We start from the raw sequence: 19,288 nt of genomic DNA, 5'->3' as shown, positions 1-19,288 counted from the left end.
ACAGTAGTGTTAAATGTAAATTTTAGTCCCAGCTGGGAGTAAATCTTGAGTCACAAGAACATTTTACTGTAGTTAGGCAACTGGTAAACACTGCACTGCAACTGGTCAACAATGTTTCTGAAAGCAGAAAAGTTTTCACTCACTAGTAAAGGCGATTCAAGTTTTGTTTTTTTTTTTTAAATTTTTAAATCTTACTGCCTAGTTCAGGAATTATTTCATAGAAAATTAGAGTTGGGAGGAACCTCAGGAGGTCATCTAGTCCAACCCCCTGCTCAAAGCAGAACCATCCCCACCTAGATCATCTCAACCAAAGCTTAATCTACTCGGTCTTAAACCTCTAAGGATGGAGATTCCACAATCTATTTAGGTAGCCTGTTTCAGTGCTTTTCTGCCTTCTTGGTGAGAATTTTTCCTAATACTTAACTTAAACTTCCCTTGCTGCAACTTGAGACCATTGCTTTTTGTTCTGTCATCTGCCACTGCTGAGAACAGTCCAGCTCCATCCTCTTTGGAACCACCCTTCAGGTAGTTGAAGGGTGCTATCAAATCTCCCCTCAGTCTTCTCCAGACTAAATAAGCCTGGTTCCCTCAGCCTCTCCTCATAAACCATGTGCCCCAATCCTCTAACCATTTTGTTGCTCTCCACTGGAGTCTCCACTTTTTCCACATCTTTTTTGTAGTGGGGGTCCCAAAACTGGACACAGTACTCCAGATGTGGTTTCACCAGAGCCAAGTGGGAGGGGGGACATCTTTTCTCTTAATCTGCTGGCAACCCTTCTACAAATGCAGCCCAGTATGCAGTTAGCCTTCTTTACAACAAGGGTACACTGTTGGGTCATATTCAGCTTATTGTCCACTGTATCCCCCAGGTCCTTTTCTGCAGAGCTGCTTCTTAGCCAGTCAGTCACTAGTTTGCCTCATTAGGGTTGAGTACAGAACCATATTGATTTGACTCGGAATCTTATAAAGGATTTTAAATTGTTTAATACTTGAAATTTTAGAAAATAGTTTTTCTTTGTTTTACCAGGGAAAACGTTGGTGATGGTATGTCCTTTCTTGTGCTCTTACAGGGCTATGGCTTTCAACCACAATACAATGGAGATGAGCTCTTGTGCACTTTAAAAAATCTTAGGAGGAGTACTTCCTATAAATTTAGGGTACGTGCTAAATTTTATATATGTGGTTTCTATTTTAATTCTGACCAGTGTTTAGATTTTTGGAGTTAGAGCACACTTTTATATAGTTAGGCGGTCCCATACTATAGTTGTTTTAATCTAGCTACAGAATTTTTTCAGTGGGATTAGATTTTTATAAGTGCTAGAGATGTTTGCTTTTAAAATAATTGCCTTTTTCTTTGATTGTTTTTGTGTGCACGCTTGATGCATGAAACAGTTTTGCAAATTAGCCTGATATTGTCCGTGGCAACCAATCAAGAATATTATATTCCATTCATTCTTAAAACAGCTCTTTGCCTACAACAGTGAAGGAAAAAGTAGCCCTAGTGAGGTAGTAGAATACAGCACAAATCCTGACAAACCTGGCCCTCCAAGTAAACCAAGTGTAAAGGGAAAGATCCATTCACATAATGTGAAAGTTACATGGGGTAAGTGAACTTGTGTCAATATTGTCTTCCCATCTCATAACAGAGAAATTAGCCTGTAAAGTATCAGTAAAACAAATTTTAAATGCCATAATGGAATGATCAAAAATAGGCAGTAGCTGGTCTCCACACTCTATTGACTTTTCTTGGAGAAATTTTGGCTTATTTCCTGAAACCATAATCTCTCATTAACATAAGCTGAAAAAATATGGTGAAGACTAGCTACACATTCAGAATGTGTTTCCACCTTAATATTCTTATCCTACTCTTAACTTTTGAGCCTGACATCACAGGAAAGATGTAACCAAGGATTCTAACATGCAGCATGTTTACTCTGGAATATTTTTCCAATTTATTCTGAAAGAGGGGTATGAACACACAATGTATGTCATTTACTCTGAGGAAATTCTGAATCGTAAAGCTACTTCTGAGGAAATTGAAAATAAATTTAGAGACTTGCACTGGTGTACGTATTATGTATGTACTATCATTGTCAATTTTACTGTTTTGTAGCCATTCTTTTACAGCAGGGGTCAGACTGACCCCTCTTCACAGACTAGGTCTAGATGTAGCGGTAAGTATTGCTTCCCCCACTGCTGCCAACACGTGCCTAGTTGGGCACCTGTTCTTAACTTGGAACCTGGCTCCACTGTCACTTAGGCTGCCTATACACATGCCCATGAGGGTGTTTTACCTGGAGTGGTTTATGGGGAGCTGTCCTAATTAAAATGCCTCACCATCGCATGTATTAAGCCCCTTCGGGTTTAAAAATGACCATGGGATACTTTATCTAAACCTCATTTGACAAGGTTTAGGTAAAGCACTCCAGTGGTCATTTTTAAACCTGTGGGGGCTTATACACATGATAATGAAGCCATGCTGGAGCATTTTAATCGGAACATGGAGGAGTCTCAATTATTCGAGTCTGTTCTGATGCATTCTAATTAGAATGTCAACCAGCACATGTATAGGTTACCTTATAATGCCTGGCCACTAAATATTCCCTATTCAGGCAGCCAATGTGAGAGAGCTGCATATGTCTACTCAGTGTTCCAGAGTAAGTGTACTAAGAAGTAAAATTACTCTTGAGTAACCATGTTGTGTGTCCACGCCCTTGCGCTATTAAAGGCCTATGATTGATGTGGTAGAAAGTTAGCAGAGCTTTAATAGCAGTCCTAATACTTCAGCCCGACTTAACTGTGGAGCCTTATGTACTTTGCTGGTGTTTTAATGTGTGTGTAATTTTACATAAAAAGGAGACAGTTCAAGTAGAATTGTCATATATTGTAGTGACTTTTTCATGCCATGCTCACAATTTAAGAGAAGAATGACTATCTACAAGATGAAATATACATTCTGAATACATAGCTTGTCATTACTTCCTCTTAAAGCTTTAATATCTGATCTTATACAGTAGTACTATTGTAATTTTCTCAATTAAATATATTCTTATAAATAGTTGATTGCAAGGTAATGCATGAATATCAAAGTTAATTCTAAAACCTTTTAAATTCATTTTAATTATTTTAAATTGTGGTTTTCTTTCAGATCCACCAAAAGATAATGGAGGATCAGACATTTCTAAGTATGTTTTAGAAATGTCAGAAACATTAGTTGGTAAGAAATCATTTTAAAGGCCTAATTTAACGATGCACTATTCATTGTAGGAATTACATTTTTAGTTGTACATGTTTGTAGTAATTTAACTATTGTAGTGTTTTGTCTTCTTTCATAATGGAATCAATCAGGATTCACTTTTCATTCTGTATGTGGAAAAAGGTTTGGTGTTGATGTTGCAAAGCTTCCTTGTGGACTGTAAATTTTCTCCTCCCCCCCCTTTTGCTTTCATTATAGGAAGTAAATGGGAACTCGTGTATAGTGGTTCCGTGAGAGAACATGTGTGTGATCATCTCAAGCCTGGTACCTCATACAAATTGAGAGTTTACTGCATCAGTAAAGGAGGCGAAAGCCAGGTAAGCCAAAAAGTAATTTGAAAAGAGGAAATAACTAGGACCCTTCAAATAAACTTGTTTGGTTTTTCTTTTACTTGGGTAAAACAAGTTGTAATGCAGTGTTCCAGAACCGCATCTTTTAAAATAACATTATATATATTTTTACTAGGCTTCTGATGTTCTCATAGTTCAAACGTCAGCTGTTCCTCCTGGACCTTGCCATGCCCCGTGCCTGGCTAGCAAAGCTAAGCCCAGAGAAATTGCTCTTCAGTGGGGTAAGAGTCAACATTTTTGAGCTAGGTATTTATTTGCCAGATTTTAAATTTTAAAAAACAGATTGACAAACAGTTATGCTGTGTATCTCAAAACAAAACTGAAAATTCTGTGGAGTCAGTTAAAACCTTGAAGATTTGTATAATTAAATTTGCTCAAAAGAGAAATTAAGATATAAATAAAACAGCAATATTTCAAATATTCCTTTGATGATAACTTGAAAGGGGTATTATTAAACCTCTTGGAGGAAGGGAAGGATGTTGTGTTGTGCTTGCCAGTACAAAAGCTAGGCAACAGTGCATTGTAGCTGGTTTTCACCCCACCTGATATTTGTTACTGACCTTGTAAATCACAAATGAATGCATTTTTATTTGTATGTGAAGGGGAAGAGCAAGAAGAAAATAATGTTCACAATTTTATTTTATCTGATAGATGTCTGATAAGTCTTGCTAAAGCTACTCATACAAATAATTTTCTAACTGGTTAATTTTTTGCTAACTGACAGACATTTTCTGAAACAAGGATTAGAGGTGTATATATTAGTTGAAGCCATTCATAATGAAATTTTTGCAGGCTTTTCTGGAATTCATTTGACAGTTATTTTCATGAAGGCTCACTGGAAACCAAAAATAAAAGCTGGCTTCTGAAGGTGATTGCTTGTGTGTGTGAGATATTTATATAAATGTTCCTTTGCATTTCGTAGATCCACCTTCTACAGATGGAGGCTCAAAAGTAACAGAGTATGTTGTAGAGATGGCAAACTCAGAACAAGATGAACACAAGCAAGTGTATCAAGGCCCAGCGTTAGAATGCACAGTGAACAACTTGCTGCCTGGCAGAGTGTACTGCTTCTGGATAAGAGCAGCAAATAAAGCTGGGGTAATTAATCTGTTATGACCAATTTTTGTTTGTCAAGTAACAGTGACAGTAGTCCTATTTGCTAAGATTTTTGTTAGCAGCTTTTCTGTGGCTTTCTAGGATTCCTCTTGAAGGAAAAAAAAGGTGCAAAAACCCATGTGGCTTAAAAAAAAGGCAATAAAATTTAAGGGAGTTCCCTGTCAGTTTGTGTTTTAACTAGCAATTACCTTTTGTTGAATTTGAGAGCATGTCTACTGCAGGCAGCACAGCAGGGTAAATTAGCCCATGTTAAGCTTTGCTGTCATAGCTAGAGTGCTCCTGAATAGCCAAACCAGCCACTTTAAAAGTACATGGATAGCTCTGTACTATGCTGGTCATTTCTGTGACTTCACTGTAGACATAACCTCAGGACACGTAAATGCTGTTTTTGCCTCTTTTGAAGATTCAAACTTCTTTTTATTTTGCAAGTGATGAGTTATGCCTGATTTCTCAGAACCCAGACCTGCAGATGATTTTAAATGTACAGCATGAAATGGTAGATCAGGGCTACATCCAAGCAATATCAGATTTGAACAGGGGCTGGGTCCCTTTGGTCCCATTTGCTTCTGCAAGCAGGATCTGGCTGCAGGTGAAAGGAGGATTTGAAGAGGAGAGATGAGAGTCATCCTTTCAGACCTATGAAAAAGATTCCCCCTTATAGAACCATAGAAAGGGTTGTTGGTGGGAAGATACAGGGATCACACATGTGTACATCCCATTTATGAAACAGTTTGACAAAAATTACTTATTTCACAGCTCCTTTCAGACACTCTCCCTATTAAGATGTAATCTTTTCCTTTCACTGACTTGAAACAAAGCAGATGTGCTTTATTTTACTGTTGTTTGACACACATATGCATGTTGCCTTTTCCTACAGCTTGGCCCTCATTCTGAAAAAGCAGAGCTTTCTACAGCTGCAGGTCCCCCTGATCAGTGTTGCACACCCCTAGTAACCTGTAAGGGTGCTACCTGTGTAGTGGTTGCATGGGAGGTAGGTTCCTGGGATTTGTCTTGTTCTTATGTTCCAGTTTTTTTCAACATGTTGTCTTGACACGCAACACAAGTGGATATACAGAAAGGGAGGATTGGAGCATATAGGTAGAATATTACAAAAGTTTTCCCGGTCTTATTTAGACGAGTGTTAGCTTTGAAAATTTTTTTGTCTTGGTAATATGCTGAATTATGAGTTCTTTCTGTTTTCACAATGGGCAAGTTGAGTGGCATTTTAAATATTTCCCATGATATGTTTTAAAGTTTGCTGTTAGCACATTTTTCTTAGGTAGTGTAGACACTAGTTTTTAATTGCTGAAAAAATGGTGAGGTCAGGAGGGGTAATGCAGCATGTTGATAGAGGGTCATGTCAACAATTGTGAGCAATGACTGTAGTCAGATGCATTATGTGCCAACTCTTCTCCCCATATCTTTCTTAGATTACCTCAGTTCTGACCTGTGGCTTTTCTCTTCTTGTTCCAGTACTTGCATTCTCTATAGCAAAGGGAATCATTAGTGCTTTAGTCTGAACAGAAAAAATAATCATAGGGGAGTGAGTAGAAACCAGCAGGTTCATTGTCTGCTCCTTCCTCTACTCATTCCTCGTAGCTGTATATATACATGCACCATGAACTGACTGAATACTAATCTTTCACTGATTTGAATCTCCAGAGTCCTGCATGTAATGGTGCTGATATTAGTGAGTACAGACTGGACTGGGGACAAGTGGAAGGATCGATGCATATCATTTACACTGGCTCTTGCCTGAGCTATGAAGTGAGAGGTCTTACCCCAGCAACTACATATTATTTCAGAGTACAGGTATCAAAATCCTGTTTCTTTTTAAAATAACGTGTGTGTGTATAATCTTGTAATGTGAACATATTGAGCCTGCTAACTAAGGGAAAAACGTCTGTCTCCTATGTATGCAGAGTAAAGACAAATGGGCAACTTTCTTCCCCCACATGCATTTGTTTAGGAATAATCGGAGACTTCATATTCTCTTGCAAACCAGGCACTTTCCCTGACAGTCTTCTGCATCACTTTACATTCCCAAAAGGTTGTGGTCAACTACCTGGGGAACATACCCAAGTTCCTCTTCTAATGTATACTAGCATCCCTTATTAGAAGGCACTCAGGACGATTTACTGTTTTGTAAAACAGCAGTATCAAGTGTGCTGCAGAGTGCTATGATCTCTGAGCTGTCTGGCAACACAATGTTTCAAGGACTTTCTTTGCTACTGCTGCTGTCGTCTTACATTACCCTTGTGCTTACTAAGGTGGGATGTTGCCCTCAGTTCGCGGCAGGAACATTTTTACTGCATTTATGAACATTCTGTTAACTTTAAAGTTTCTTTAGTACAGCATAAAATCCAGGAGATCAGACAGAATCATGTGAACTCTGTAAATAATATATAGTCTCTGTTTTAGGCTGTGAATATAGCAGGAGCTGGTTTGTTTGGAGATACGGCTGCTGTGACAACGCCAGCATCTGTACCTGCAGCAGTGTCAGTTCTACATTTTGTTGAAGATGAGCTAGAAGTTCCTCTTCCTTTATCAATGTGCCTTGCAATTCAGTGGGAGGAACCCTGTTGCCATGGCTCAGAGATCACTGGATATAATATAGAATATGGGGAAAAGCAGCTTGTAACGGTTGATAGAAGAAGAAGCCATATTCTAGAGAATCTACAGCCTGACACTTTGTACAGGTGATTATTCAACATAATATTGTGAAACCACACTGTTAATTTTAATATGCAGTGTTCTGGGGCAGTTTTGTTCCAGGTTTTTGTAGTCTCCTTCTAAATTGAATTAGAGGGTTTAATAAATGGTAAGCCATAGAATGTAGTTCCATAAGTCTTTTTTTTTTAACGAGGGGAATATTTGGTAATAAAAACACCAAGACCCCAATCCCTAAGATACAGCTCATCATCATCACCCTGTATTCTGCCATGGTCACAACAGAAGGAGATGTAGCTAATCAGCAGTTTGTTTGGCTGATGTCTGATGCTGATAAGAGTTCGTGTAAGTCAGTTTCTTCAGCGTGAGTTCTGCTCTGGCCACCACTACCACTTCCTCCCCACCCCGCTGCAATATTCTGAGGGATTCTCTTGTCTTGTTGTGGTACATCAGATCAGAATGTTAATGTCGTCTTCATGGTTAAAGGAACTGGCAAAGTCTAAGCCTTCACAAAATGATCTGTACTGGGCTTCTATTTTCCTTGTCCGGTTTGCAGCAGTTGCTGGTTTTTTTGGTCTTGTTACTTAGTACTTTGTAATCAAGTAGGAGGTTTAAAACCTATTTGATACTCAGCTTTATGTATGCAAGTTATTCTGGGTATTTGTGGTTGGTTAATTCTAATTAGAATCCTAGCTGGAAATGATTGTATAGAGATACATACACTTCCATCATTTACTGTTCCCCTTTTGCACCAAAAACAGCATCCTCCCCAATCCAGCTGAGCCTTGTGTGTGTAACTGATCTGCTGAACTCCCAGGCACTGACTTGAAATTATGTATCTAATTTTCTTCCCTGCTTTGGGCCTTTCAAACACCAGCAGCAGCACCTTCCCTCACCCCTTGCCTCCTAGCACCTTCAGAATTTGTGACAACACAGTTGGTTACAAAAAGGAAGGAACTTTTTTTGGAAATTGGGTAAGGAACAAATAATGTAACTGCAGATAGAAGCCAACCGAAAAAAACAGTAATGAAGCGAAGCATTGATCCTTGTTTCTTCTCGCCTCGTCTGTCATCCGTATTGCTTGTGTTCTGTAGCTGAAAACCCTTTGCTGCATCCCAGTTGGTTTGTAGTTAGGGAAGGCTGCTGGGAATTCTTCTGATTCCTGGTATGGGCAGGAAGCTGGAGGCCTGCTTCTGTGCCAGTCAGTTGGTGACTGAGGAAGGGCTGTATGCCCACTTGCCATAGCATCTTCAAGTGCCTCAGATGGTGGCAGGCCATCCCATTGCCACTGTGGCGTCTTCTGTTTTTCCCTCCACCATAAGATCTACCACTTGGCCCATGAAAGAAAGGCAGCTAATATGAGTAGCTTGGATCCTTTGTGGTTATTGCAGCCCATTTCTTCTCATCTGTTAGTTTGTGGGACTGCGTTGAATTATTTTGCTAAGTTTGCCCAGTATGGATACTTTCAACCCTGAATAACAGTGGCGAAGAGGCCATGACTCTCAATCCTGAATAAAATGTGGGGATTTGTTTTTAAGAAATTCTGAAGTCTCTAACTCTAGTGTTTATAACTGGTTATATGTAACTGAGTTCTTTGCAGAAGAGAAGTGGTGTTTCACTTGATTACAAAATATATTATTAAGGGATTGCATAAGATTATTTCAATACATGTTAGTAACAGAAATATTAGACTAGCCTAATATGTTCTCTTATTTAACCAGTGTCAAATTTTAAGTGTACACTTTTTTGTCCTCACCTTTTTTAGAATTAGAATCCAGGCGATAAACAACTTGGGAGTTGGTCCTTTCAGTCATACCATTAAAGCCAAAACAAAGCCACTACCTCCTGACCCTCCTCATCTTGAATGTGGGGTCTTCAGCTACCAGAGCCTTAAGCTGAAATGGGGTGAAGGACCTAGCAGAGCTTTAATTACCAATCCTACACTGTTCAACTTGCAGATGGAGGATAGATTTGGCAGGTGAGATGATTGCAATATGTACAGTTCCATGTACCAGTCTGATGTTCATTAAGAGAGGTGAAATGGGGTTCAGTTATAAATGTATATCTTCACACCATTTTCTCTGCATTTTATTGGATGATTAAATACGAAAAAAATATTTGAAACTGTTGAAGTATTGACATAAATTCCAGTGCTTTAACCCACTTACTGTCCAAATTGCCATTTTATGTTGTTCTAGAACTCTCGTGGGACAGCTACATTGGGTGGTGCATAGTTATCTATTTGTCTGATTGAATACCATAAGAAAATCTGCACTCGGTATATTTAATTGAAAAATATTTGGAATTGCTCATATATTGTAACACTAACCTGTAAATGCATTGTCAATTTGTGTTTAAAACAGATTTTTTTAAAGAAAAATAAATCTAGTGTTTGTAATGGTCAATAAGAGAAGCTGTTCCTCTTTAACCTCAAATTTAGGCAAATTGGCTGAATTTTTTTACATGCCTAATTTCCTTGACTTAAATCAGGAATCTGGTGGGGAACAAATAGTGCATGACTAACAATCTACACATCTGTTACATATCATTCCTGCCTAGGGTCTATTTGAGTTAAATGAAAGATACTGTAAACCACATTCAGAAGGGCCTGCGACCTGAAACTATTTTTGGTGTTGGGAGAGTCATTGATTTAACTTATTCAGTGAGTGAACTGGTTATTGCAAAATCAGAGTTCTAATTGTTCAACCTAACATACTTATATAGGAAACTTAAAGAAGAATTGCAATTTATATAATGTATTTGGACATAAAAAATATTGTTGTCAAATACACGCACTTCTTAATGGGTTAAACATTTGTGTAACAGATTAACCTGATTTATTCTGTAGTTCTAAGCTACATACCTTTTTTCAGGTTTATTACTGTTTATCATGGACCTTGTCATACATACAAGGTGCAGCGACTCAGTGAATCCACTACATACTATTTTAAAATCCAGGCGTACAATGATGCTGGAGAAGGGGAGTTTTCTGAAGTTTACGCTTTCACTACAACCAAATCTCCACCAGCATCTCTTAAAGGTGAGATCCCCAGCGCGCTAATAGTTAGTGTAATTTGGCAGTATGTTAGATACTAAAAAATAAATCCTCCTCCCTTATACAGCCTCTCTGTTCCACTCAGGCCTTTCAGAGGGTAGGTAGGAGGTAGTAAGAATTTCCCCATGAGGGGGTCCAGGTTATTTGGGTAGATGTGATTATCTTTTATTAGACCAACTGAATAGTTGGAAAAAAGTTCTTTGCAAGCTTTTGGGCGCAATCACTCTTCTTTGGGCATGGGGAGTCTCTGCTGTTCTGAGACTCCAAGGAACAAAAGAAGCTAAAAGACGCCCATGAGGAGGAAGCTTTTTGCTGGCCAGACCTTATTTATCACCACCTTGCCATCCCTAATGTTGGGGGTAGCATCTCCCAATCCTGAATTGTCAGCTAGAGCATGCTCCTTCTCATATAATAAGTTGGAGAAATCAGTAGGCAAGTGGAAACAGAGCACAAACTTCTTTTTGTGATCTAACAAATACATTTTCAAGGTCCTGTGGAGCAGCTCATTAAGAAGCGAGGATGCTAATTTTCCTGTTTGAGAGTGTTTCATTACAAACTTAGTGATAGAAAGAATGAAATGTTGTTTCTCCCTAGTTATTAAGAAATGTTTACTGAATAATGGTCTGGATTGGCATGGATTTTTAGAAGCCGTCTTCAGCATAAAAACGAATCTAAAAATCCTTCTCGCAGATGTTTATGGACCTCTATAGTCTGAATGAGGGGAAAAAAAGTATTTGGTGTAAATGAGATCCCAGGAAAGTAGCTAGAATTTTATAAGAGATAAGTACTTTCCCTGTGAAGTAAACTGTCATCTGATTCAGGAAAGAAATCTGAACACGGTACAAAATGACACCCAACTCCTTTATGCTGCTTTGAATAAATATGCTTTGTTTTTTAAATAATTTTACAAGGATATCTGAAAGTCTCTTTTAAAAGTTTGCTGTGAGATGGTTGTCCAGCCACTTGGATTCTAATGTTTTAAGTTAAAGGTTATTTTAGCTTTGCTTTTGTGTATGCAATTTCTTAGTATTGAGCCTGAGTCGAATTTTGTTTCTTGTGTTCTGAGCTACAGAATCTGTCGCTGGTGCAATACAGGAGAGAGAGAACCTGAGCAAGGCTGTGTGTGTAGTTCTAAGTGCTTTAAAATAAATAAATAAATGAATAGATAAAACGTTTTAATACCAAAAGGTGCACAATTGTATGGGGAAAATTACTGACACAATGAATATGGAAGCTCCTAATGCCAGGTTTATTGAGGAACTTTTAGGAGAGTGCTATACTGTAATGTAAGTGGTACCAGCTCTCAGCTGCCCTATTCTGAATCGCTTCTGCTTTAGTGGGGAGTGGCTATTAAAGCTGGCTCATAATTGCATAGGAAGGGAAGGGGCTGTATCCTCAGGCTAACCAAGGATGTGAGGGGGCTCCATTTGAAAGCATGTTTACGGATTCCTTTCTTGTTTCCAGCACCCAAAGTAAATCAACTGGGAGAGAATATTTGTGAAGTCACGTGGGAGCCTTTACAACCAATGAGAGGCGATTCCATTGTTTACATTCTTCAGCTTACCAGTGGAAGGGAGATTGATCAGGTAACTTCCATCAGACTGTTTTTAAAATTCAAATTTTGGTTCTTGTTTAAATTGTTGTAAGGATTGTTTAAAAGAGAACTTAAGTCTCTAAAACTTGTTAGATCTTATTAGATTTAGACACGTTCCAAATTATATTACTGTTGCTCAGCTATCTTTGAATTAAATGCATCCAAAGGAGTAAATCGCATCTAATAATGTGATTCATATATATATTAACTAAATCATAGAGGCAGAGAAATAAAGTAGTGTATATTTAAACATCTCAGGTTGGACAGAGATGTGTGCGCTCTTTCCTCCTCCTTCCTTATTTAACATTATTTGAGAGTCAATTCACAAAACAGTGAAAGTGCTGAGTCTTTTTAGGTACCATTTCTAAGATGATAAACTGAAGGTTTCCAGTTAAGCCTTCAAAACCCTTTCTGTGCATACGTCTTTGACCAGTAGTGAACCCTGACTAAATCCTTCTTCCTCAGGATGAACGTTTTTTTCACCTTTTTTAAAGTGTGGTTGTCCATATTTTCACGTGTTGAATGGATGCCTTCTCAGATTAGTGAACTTACTGCAAAGAGTTACAGCTTCAGACTTGGGGCATAAGCATGCATGACAGATTGATTTAAGCCTAAGGTGGCTTAGTTTCAAAAGCATCTTCCCAGTGTTGGGTTTTGTGGTTGTTCCAGTTGTCCCATAGCAGTAGTCAGAAGTCTTGCCTCATTGAAAAAAACACTTGGGGCAGTGTAAGTTTTTCGAAAAGCTTTACTCTGCTTAAGCCACTGATCTTGTAGGTGTGCATCATCTTGCCAAGGTGTTGTTGCTTACTAAGCACCCGAGTCTGAATGAGGTCCTGTTTATTTGGTATTTCTTTGAAGATTTTGTTCCAAAACTCATCTCAGCATTTTTGCCTTGGCATCAGAGAAACATTTCTTATGCTCTATCCCACCTCTAAAGCTGGCCCCTCTGCCATGAGCATGTCAGTCTGAGGACCTGGGGAAGTGTTATTGAGCTGGAGTAACCTGACACAAATCCTCATCTTAATATGCCTTTTGCAAATCAGACCCAGCCTGGTCCTGCCCAATTCTGAATTTTCTACTTTCTTATATCCTACCTTTTTATCTAGGAACAGGGAACTGATAGGTGAAGCCACTATTAACATCTTTTTTTCAGTTCTAGTTCTATTTGTACTGTAAAATTGACTGATTTTAATGAAGGCTAGGGTGAGGATTTGTTGGCTAGTTGTTAACTGAGGGAAAGGATTAATTGTATGTTTCAGCAATTCATATGTTGCTTTACCTTAAATTTGGAACTGTGGGATAGGTACTGCCCCCCCCTACTTGAAGGCTCTACTCTATCCTGGACCCCCAAATGACAGGTCTGGGGGGACAGTGAACAACTTGGGGCAGAGGTCAGCAACCTACAGCCCATGGTCGAGGCACAGCCCACAAAGAAATCATCTGGGTAGCCAAGCATGCCAAGAAATGGAAGTTGATATGTTAGTAAGTGTTGCACAAGAACACACTCCCACCATCTAGTGGCAGAATATCTAACACTCCAGTTTACTGAGCTGTCTTAATTCTGCCTGCTGGTAGTGCATGCTTACTGACTTCTGGAAACGTAGTGGTAAGTTTTGAATTTGAGTGACCTTGTACATATTGGACAGTTCAGAAAGAACAAAGCTAGGAACTCTTTAGATGTAAAAGTTGAGAGTCTGTTGTTTTTTTTCCCTAGAGCTGCTTTACAAACTCTCAACGGCCTGTGCTGGTTGCACCCCTAAAATCAAACACTGCACAGGGATCTACTGCTAAGTATTGGGAAGGTGAAATGACTATTTAGTTTGTTGCCTCTATTCTTAGGTATACAAGGGACCAGAGACTTCATTCCGTTTCACAAATCTTCAGACAAACTGTGAATATCGGTTCCGAGTCTGCGCTGGACGCCAGTACCAAGATTCTACTGGATTACAAGAACTGTGTGGACCTTACAGTCCCAGTACAGTATTCTCATCTCAAAAGCAAGACTTGGCTACACAGTGTACTGATTCTACGGCTGAATTGGCAAAGTCTAAGAAGGCAGCACGAAGTGATCAGTACTGGGCTTCTGTTTTTCTTTTCCTGTTTGCAGCAGTTGCTATTTTTTTTGCTCTTGTTATTCAGTACTTTGTAATCAAGTAGGAAGTTTAAAACCTGTTCAATACTCAGCTTTATGTATGCAAGTTATTCTGGGTATTTGTGGATGGTTAATTCTAATTAGAATCCTAGCTGGAAATGATTGTATAAGAGATGCATACATTTCCATCATTTACTGTTGACTCAGTGAGGCTGGGTTGGCAGAAACTTTCCAAATGCTGAATGCGAATCTGTCACCGAAAGGGGTAATCCTTCGTCCTCTGTAATCAGGGTTAGCTGTTGATAGAACAGCTAAAAACTGCCTTAACACATACACGTGTGCACGCACACACACACGCACACACACACCTGTGTGCGTACACTCCCTGTTGCAATTCAAACCCTATGTCATTTAGTCACTTAAAGAGAAGGCTTTATAGAAAACAAAGTCCTTTTCAGAGTTCAGCTAGACAAGTGGTAGTGGGTCAGCAACTCTTAATCAAGTATTGTTATAGTTTGGTATACATGAAATAAAGCAGCACAAATGCTTGAGCTTAGAACAGTACTGTATTGCAGAACATTACTAGAGCATACCACATTTAGTATACTGTAGAAAGAAAACAAAATATTGGCTTGACTTAGTGATATTACTACTTTGCAGTTATTTTAATGTTTGGGGTCCCATGGTTGATATTGTTTCAAGTGTTAAGGTAGAGGGTACCAGCATTTTTTAGAATTTTAATTAAAATGCTAGACAAAAATATTAGTGCTGCAACGTACATACAGTGGTGATGCATTTGTATGTGACATCGCAGATAGACCCCATTTTTGTACTGTACGTTTTTGAATGAAATGCTTTCTGCTGTTGGCAAGCAGCTGTTGGCCCAATCCACATTTCACTCTCAGTGCCTGAGAGAAGAATAATTTCCTGTGCTTCTGATGAAATCTTTGCAACATTTTCAGAAAAAGCACAGATATTGTCTTTAAGGAGAAAGTGCATTTATGATAAATGTTTCACTATTTGGCTCAAACTGAGCAAATATTTTTGTACAATTATTAACCTAAAAGTAAAATGTTCAAACTGTTTTTGGATGCCCTTCTAATGTAATATGGAGGATCAAAAATGGACATAACTCTTTTTTTAAGTAACATTCATACAGTGTTTTAAATGACTTGCTATCACAAAGCAATTCCATTTTTTTGTATTTGAGAATTTTCAGTTTGCTATGAACTTGTCCAAGATGCATCATGCTTGGAGGAACTTTTTAAAATTTTGTGGAGGCTATGCACTACATGTGACTGTTTCTTGTCACAACTTTTTTGCAGACATCTACAAATAAGTGAGAGAGCTATTTCCTTTCATCAGCTATTTTGCAAGCTGGAAGCCACAAAATTAGAACATTTGTTCAGTATGGGTCTTTCTAATTGCTTCGGAGTTGAGAGAACATGCCATATACAGTGTCACATACTCCGCAAGGACTACAGCTACACTTCAAATGCATCAGATCACTGCACTTGCCTGTAGGATGTTAGATGTGTAATAGTACCATTGGCTACAGGCTAATTATTTCAAAGACTAAAACATTTGAAGGGTGTTTTCTCCAGTGGCGGTTAATAATGTTAAGTTACGGTTGGAGGCATTGTGTTGCATTTCAAATGTGGAAAACCTAAATTATGATGTATCACTTAATATTCTTAAAAGTAGATTCATGGTGCAATCGGAAAGTAACCTTTCAAAAATATACTCTTCATTTTGTACTCTATTTATTTTGATTTTAAAAAGTCCTGGAAAATGTATTGAATGTATTGTTCTACTTGTAGGAGAACTTTAAGTTAATCATTTATTATATCATGGAAGTCTCTCTTCAGTGTTGAAAAGAGTTTTATACAGATACTAGTGTCTTTAGTTTGCAGAAGAGTTTACAACCTGTCTTTATTTTCTTTCACATTTTACTTTTAGAAAAACAATAGACTGCCTTCAGCAAATCTCTATTGCCAAAGGTTCTTTGTTCTCTTTAAATAAAAAAAAAAAAAAAAAAAAAAAATTATGTGATTAATTTGGCAATAGCATTTCTGGTATTGTTTAAAAATGATACATTAGACTTTCAGAATAAATACTAACTAGAATCATAACTTCCTCAAATTTGAAATAAAATGCTTCTGTATTTTGCCACAAAACATTCACATTTCCAGGAAATATACTGGAAAGCATAGTGTAATGTAGATTTTATATTTCCTATTATACATTCCAGATTGATGTACCCTAGAGGCATTAATGTATTAGGCATCTTTTCCTTTTTCTTGTAATGTAATTTTGAGGTATCTGAAACTTATGTTAAAGCTGCCATGCATTGTATTACTAAATTGTAACTATCAAATAGATAATATATTTAATACAGCCAATAAAAAAAAAAATACAAACTTATTCCGATTCTACTGTAGGGTCTCTGTATTTTCGTGGGGAGTTTTAAATTCAGAATCAAGAGTATAACTTTTGTTTAAAAATAGTGCTGTTAATTGTGTGTGTGGTTATGATGAACAATACGGCAACACAGAAAAAAATCCATTCAAGTTGGAGCTTGTGGCGTTCCCTAGATTTATATGGGAGAGCTATGGATTTATGGAAGAGAGTTCTCAAACAGCAGTTTTCCAGTTCCATGCAGAACTTGTGAGTCATCCAACTGGAGGATGCTGTTGGCCCTTCCCACCTTGGTCAGGAACAACATTTTGATATGTGGAATGACAACTGTCCCATCTTTCCCAGATAAATTATGCTGTATTTTATTGTAAATAGCATGACCTCTGTGTAAAATGGTACCAAAGCAGCTGAGCCAGTTTTCTTTAACATAAACTAGGGGGAATGAAGAGTCTCCAGCAGACTTGATCACCTGTAATGGAAATACAGTAACCTGGGCTATCCAAAAATTGTAGCTCTATTAAACCCCTTGAGTGAAAGATGGTCTTGGGGTTAAAACAATGGACTCAATTCTGAAGATCTGAGTTTGAGTTATTCACCCAATTTCAAACTGTGTGTGTGTGGAATTGGGCAAATAACACACTCCACAACTTTTTCCCTACATTTGTAACTGGCTTTTTCACTGTCCCTTGTCCCTGTTTAGGTCAGATTCTCAACCAGAGTGCTGTGGGGTGCTGTGTGATATTAGTACTGTTAGGTGTGCAAACACCGACATGCGATTCATAAATAAACTCAGAAATTTCAAACGAATCCATAGCGTCAAAACCATTCTGAGCTGTTGTGGTCTTTCTGAGTTCTTTGCAGCAGAAAAATTGCTCTATTATTTTTTCATAATCAAAAAACCAAGTGAAAGCAAAGTGTGACATTTCTAAAGGGTGCTTGAGTCTAACAAGGGCTTCTGTGAATCTGAAAAAGTTGAGACTCACTATTTTAGATAAATTCTTCAGGTGTTATAGAGGGCTTCAGTGTAGTGCAGCCTGGCCTTGTTTGGGGCAATGCTAAAACATTTCAGTTACATCCCCCTGCTTCAGATCTTAGAAGAACAGGCTAAATAATAAATTTGCCTTTCAGAGGCAGATGGAGCTTTCTCAGTCCAGACGAGTTGAATACTTTCTTATCCGTTTCCTTTTGAGGTGCAGCCCAGGTTGTTTTCTTCCAATTAATAAAAGAAACAAGTTGGATTCAGTTCTATTGCATCTTGATTAGCTTTCATCAAAGAGAAACTAACAAATTGAATTATGCTGCTGCATAGATTTTGTATCAAACTAGCAAAATCTGTGATCTTGGAGGTTCTTGAAACAAATCCACTAATGAGTTTTATGGATAGTTGGAACAATGTGTAGAGGCATTTGCTTGAAGCCTGGAACTTCGGAGAGAACAGGCTTCTGCAAGTGGTTATGGGAATAGTTTCACTTTTTACTTTATATATTGCAAGCAATGCTACTTGCCTCGCCCTGAAGCATAAGCAATGGCAATGTCAATAAAGCAAGTTTTGTATAAAGACATGAGCAGTGAACTTTTTTTCTCTCCACAACACCCCCACAACCTCCAGCTACAACATGCACTAGTACCTGGGATTCATGTTGACCTGTGATTCAGCCGTACATTAGACAACCAAAAACCTAGGTGTGTAGGATGCTGAAGTAGATGTGTGAACTGTTTACATAAAAGAACTGACCTCCGTACCTTCAAGAGAAGTCTTTTCACTCCTTGTCAAGCTTCTGGAATGCCAGACCTGGCCATAATTCAGGATTTTGCTCACTGCTTGTCTGTATTTTTGTGACATGACGTTGTAAAGTATTGGGTTTATAGATGCTCCAAGGTAAAAGAGAATCATGGAGATGAGGTTGAAATACTGAGTGACATCGTACAGGATGATTTCAGTCTGGGCGAAGAGGACTCGACCAACATGAAATGGCAGCCAACACAACACAAAGGCCAGAACTACTACTGCTAAAAAAAGGTAAGGAATATATTTTAGTATAGTGACATAACTTAAAGGTGAAGAATATCTTATAACAGATTTGTAATCACTACATTTAACAGGATGTGTACAAAAGGCAGTTGATCACTTTGACTTGTGTGGACATTTTTGTTTCATTTACTGGTACACAAACAAGCAGCGGAGGCTTAAGGTTGCCCACTTCATTATTCTGTCCAGAATTAAAGCAGAAAACTGAATATACCGGTGTGTAGCACAAAGGCACAAAAAGAATATAAGCCGGCAAGGTTACAGGAGCAGCAGAAGGTATTGTGCTTACCTTTAGAAGATATTTTTTTTTGCTCCCATCTGACAACCTGCTTTGCTCATCAGTGAAATACTGCATGTGAGCAGAAGTCAGAGCCAGAGACTGGGGAGAGACAGATAAAAGAGAGGGCCAGGCACAAATACAGGATGGGAAAGATGGAATAGTTTAAAGATATTTGGGAAGGGAGTGGAACAAATGGGGCAGAGATAGGAGAAGCTGTGGAAGGCAGAAATCTGAAGGAAGGCGCAAGATGCCTCAGCAGACAAATAGAAAGGTTTGGAAGGCACAACAGTTAGCAAACTGGCTTGAAGAAAAGCGCAATGGAGAGAGAATGCATGGCTCTAAAATTAGTCTATTTTACTTTGCATATCCATATTCCCACATGTCCCTTTAAAAAAAAAAAAAAAAAAAAAAGGACGCCCCCCCCCAGT

The 19,288-nt window shown here is 38.3% G+C and overlaps 2 protein-coding genes across 5 annotated transcripts in view; one reads left to right on the top strand and one right to left on the bottom strand.

Moving 5' to 3' along the window:
- Positions 1-16,565, top strand: part of LOC109300486 (fibronectin type-III domain-containing protein 3a-like) — an 83,718-nt gene extending 67,153 nt beyond the window's left edge. For all 4 annotated transcript variants that reach the window (XM_019521134.1, XM_019521135.1, XM_019521133.1 and 1 more), the window contains 13 exons: positions 1,071-1,157; positions 1,465-1,603; positions 3,149-3,217; positions 3,455-3,573; positions 3,722-3,827; positions 4,529-4,704; positions 5,600-5,713; positions 6,385-6,534; positions 7,144-7,421; positions 9,158-9,370; positions 10,266-10,432; positions 11,912-12,033; positions 13,881-16,565. In XM_019521134.1, the coding sequence (XP_019376679.1) occupies positions 1,071-1,157; positions 1,465-1,603; positions 3,149-3,217; positions 3,455-3,573; positions 3,722-3,827; positions 4,529-4,704; positions 5,600-5,713; positions 6,385-6,534; positions 7,144-7,421; positions 9,158-9,370; positions 10,266-10,432; positions 11,912-12,033; positions 13,881-14,198 (2,058 nt within the window). In that variant the 3' untranslated portion in view covers positions 14,199-16,565. The remainder of the gene's footprint in view (positions 1-1,070; positions 1,158-1,464; positions 1,604-3,148; positions 3,218-3,454; positions 3,574-3,721; positions 3,828-4,528; positions 4,705-5,599; positions 5,714-6,384; positions 6,535-7,143; positions 7,422-9,157; positions 9,371-10,265; positions 10,433-11,911; positions 12,034-13,880) is intronic.
- Positions 16,566-17,704: 1,139 nt separating this feature from the next.
- LOC109300484 (growth hormone secretagogue receptor type 1-like) overlaps positions 17,705-19,288 on the bottom strand; it is a 3,565-nt gene continuing 1,981 nt past the window's right edge. Inside the window, exon 2 of the mRNA XM_019521131.1 lies at positions 17,705-18,561. Coding sequence (XP_019376676.1) covers positions 18,269-18,561 — 293 coding nt within the window. The 3' untranslated portion in view covers positions 17,705-18,268. The remainder of the gene's footprint in view (positions 18,562-19,288) is intronic.

Source organism: Gavialis gangeticus, unplaced genomic scaffold (assembly GCF_001723915.1).
Source record: "Gavialis gangeticus isolate Ggan-Ray unplaced genomic scaffold, GavGan_comp1, whole genome shotgun sequence".
Classification (NCBI taxonomy): Eukaryota; Metazoa; Chordata; order Crocodylia; family Gavialidae; genus Gavialis; species Gavialis gangeticus.
This window is presented reverse-complemented; position numbering and strand designations above follow the sequence as displayed.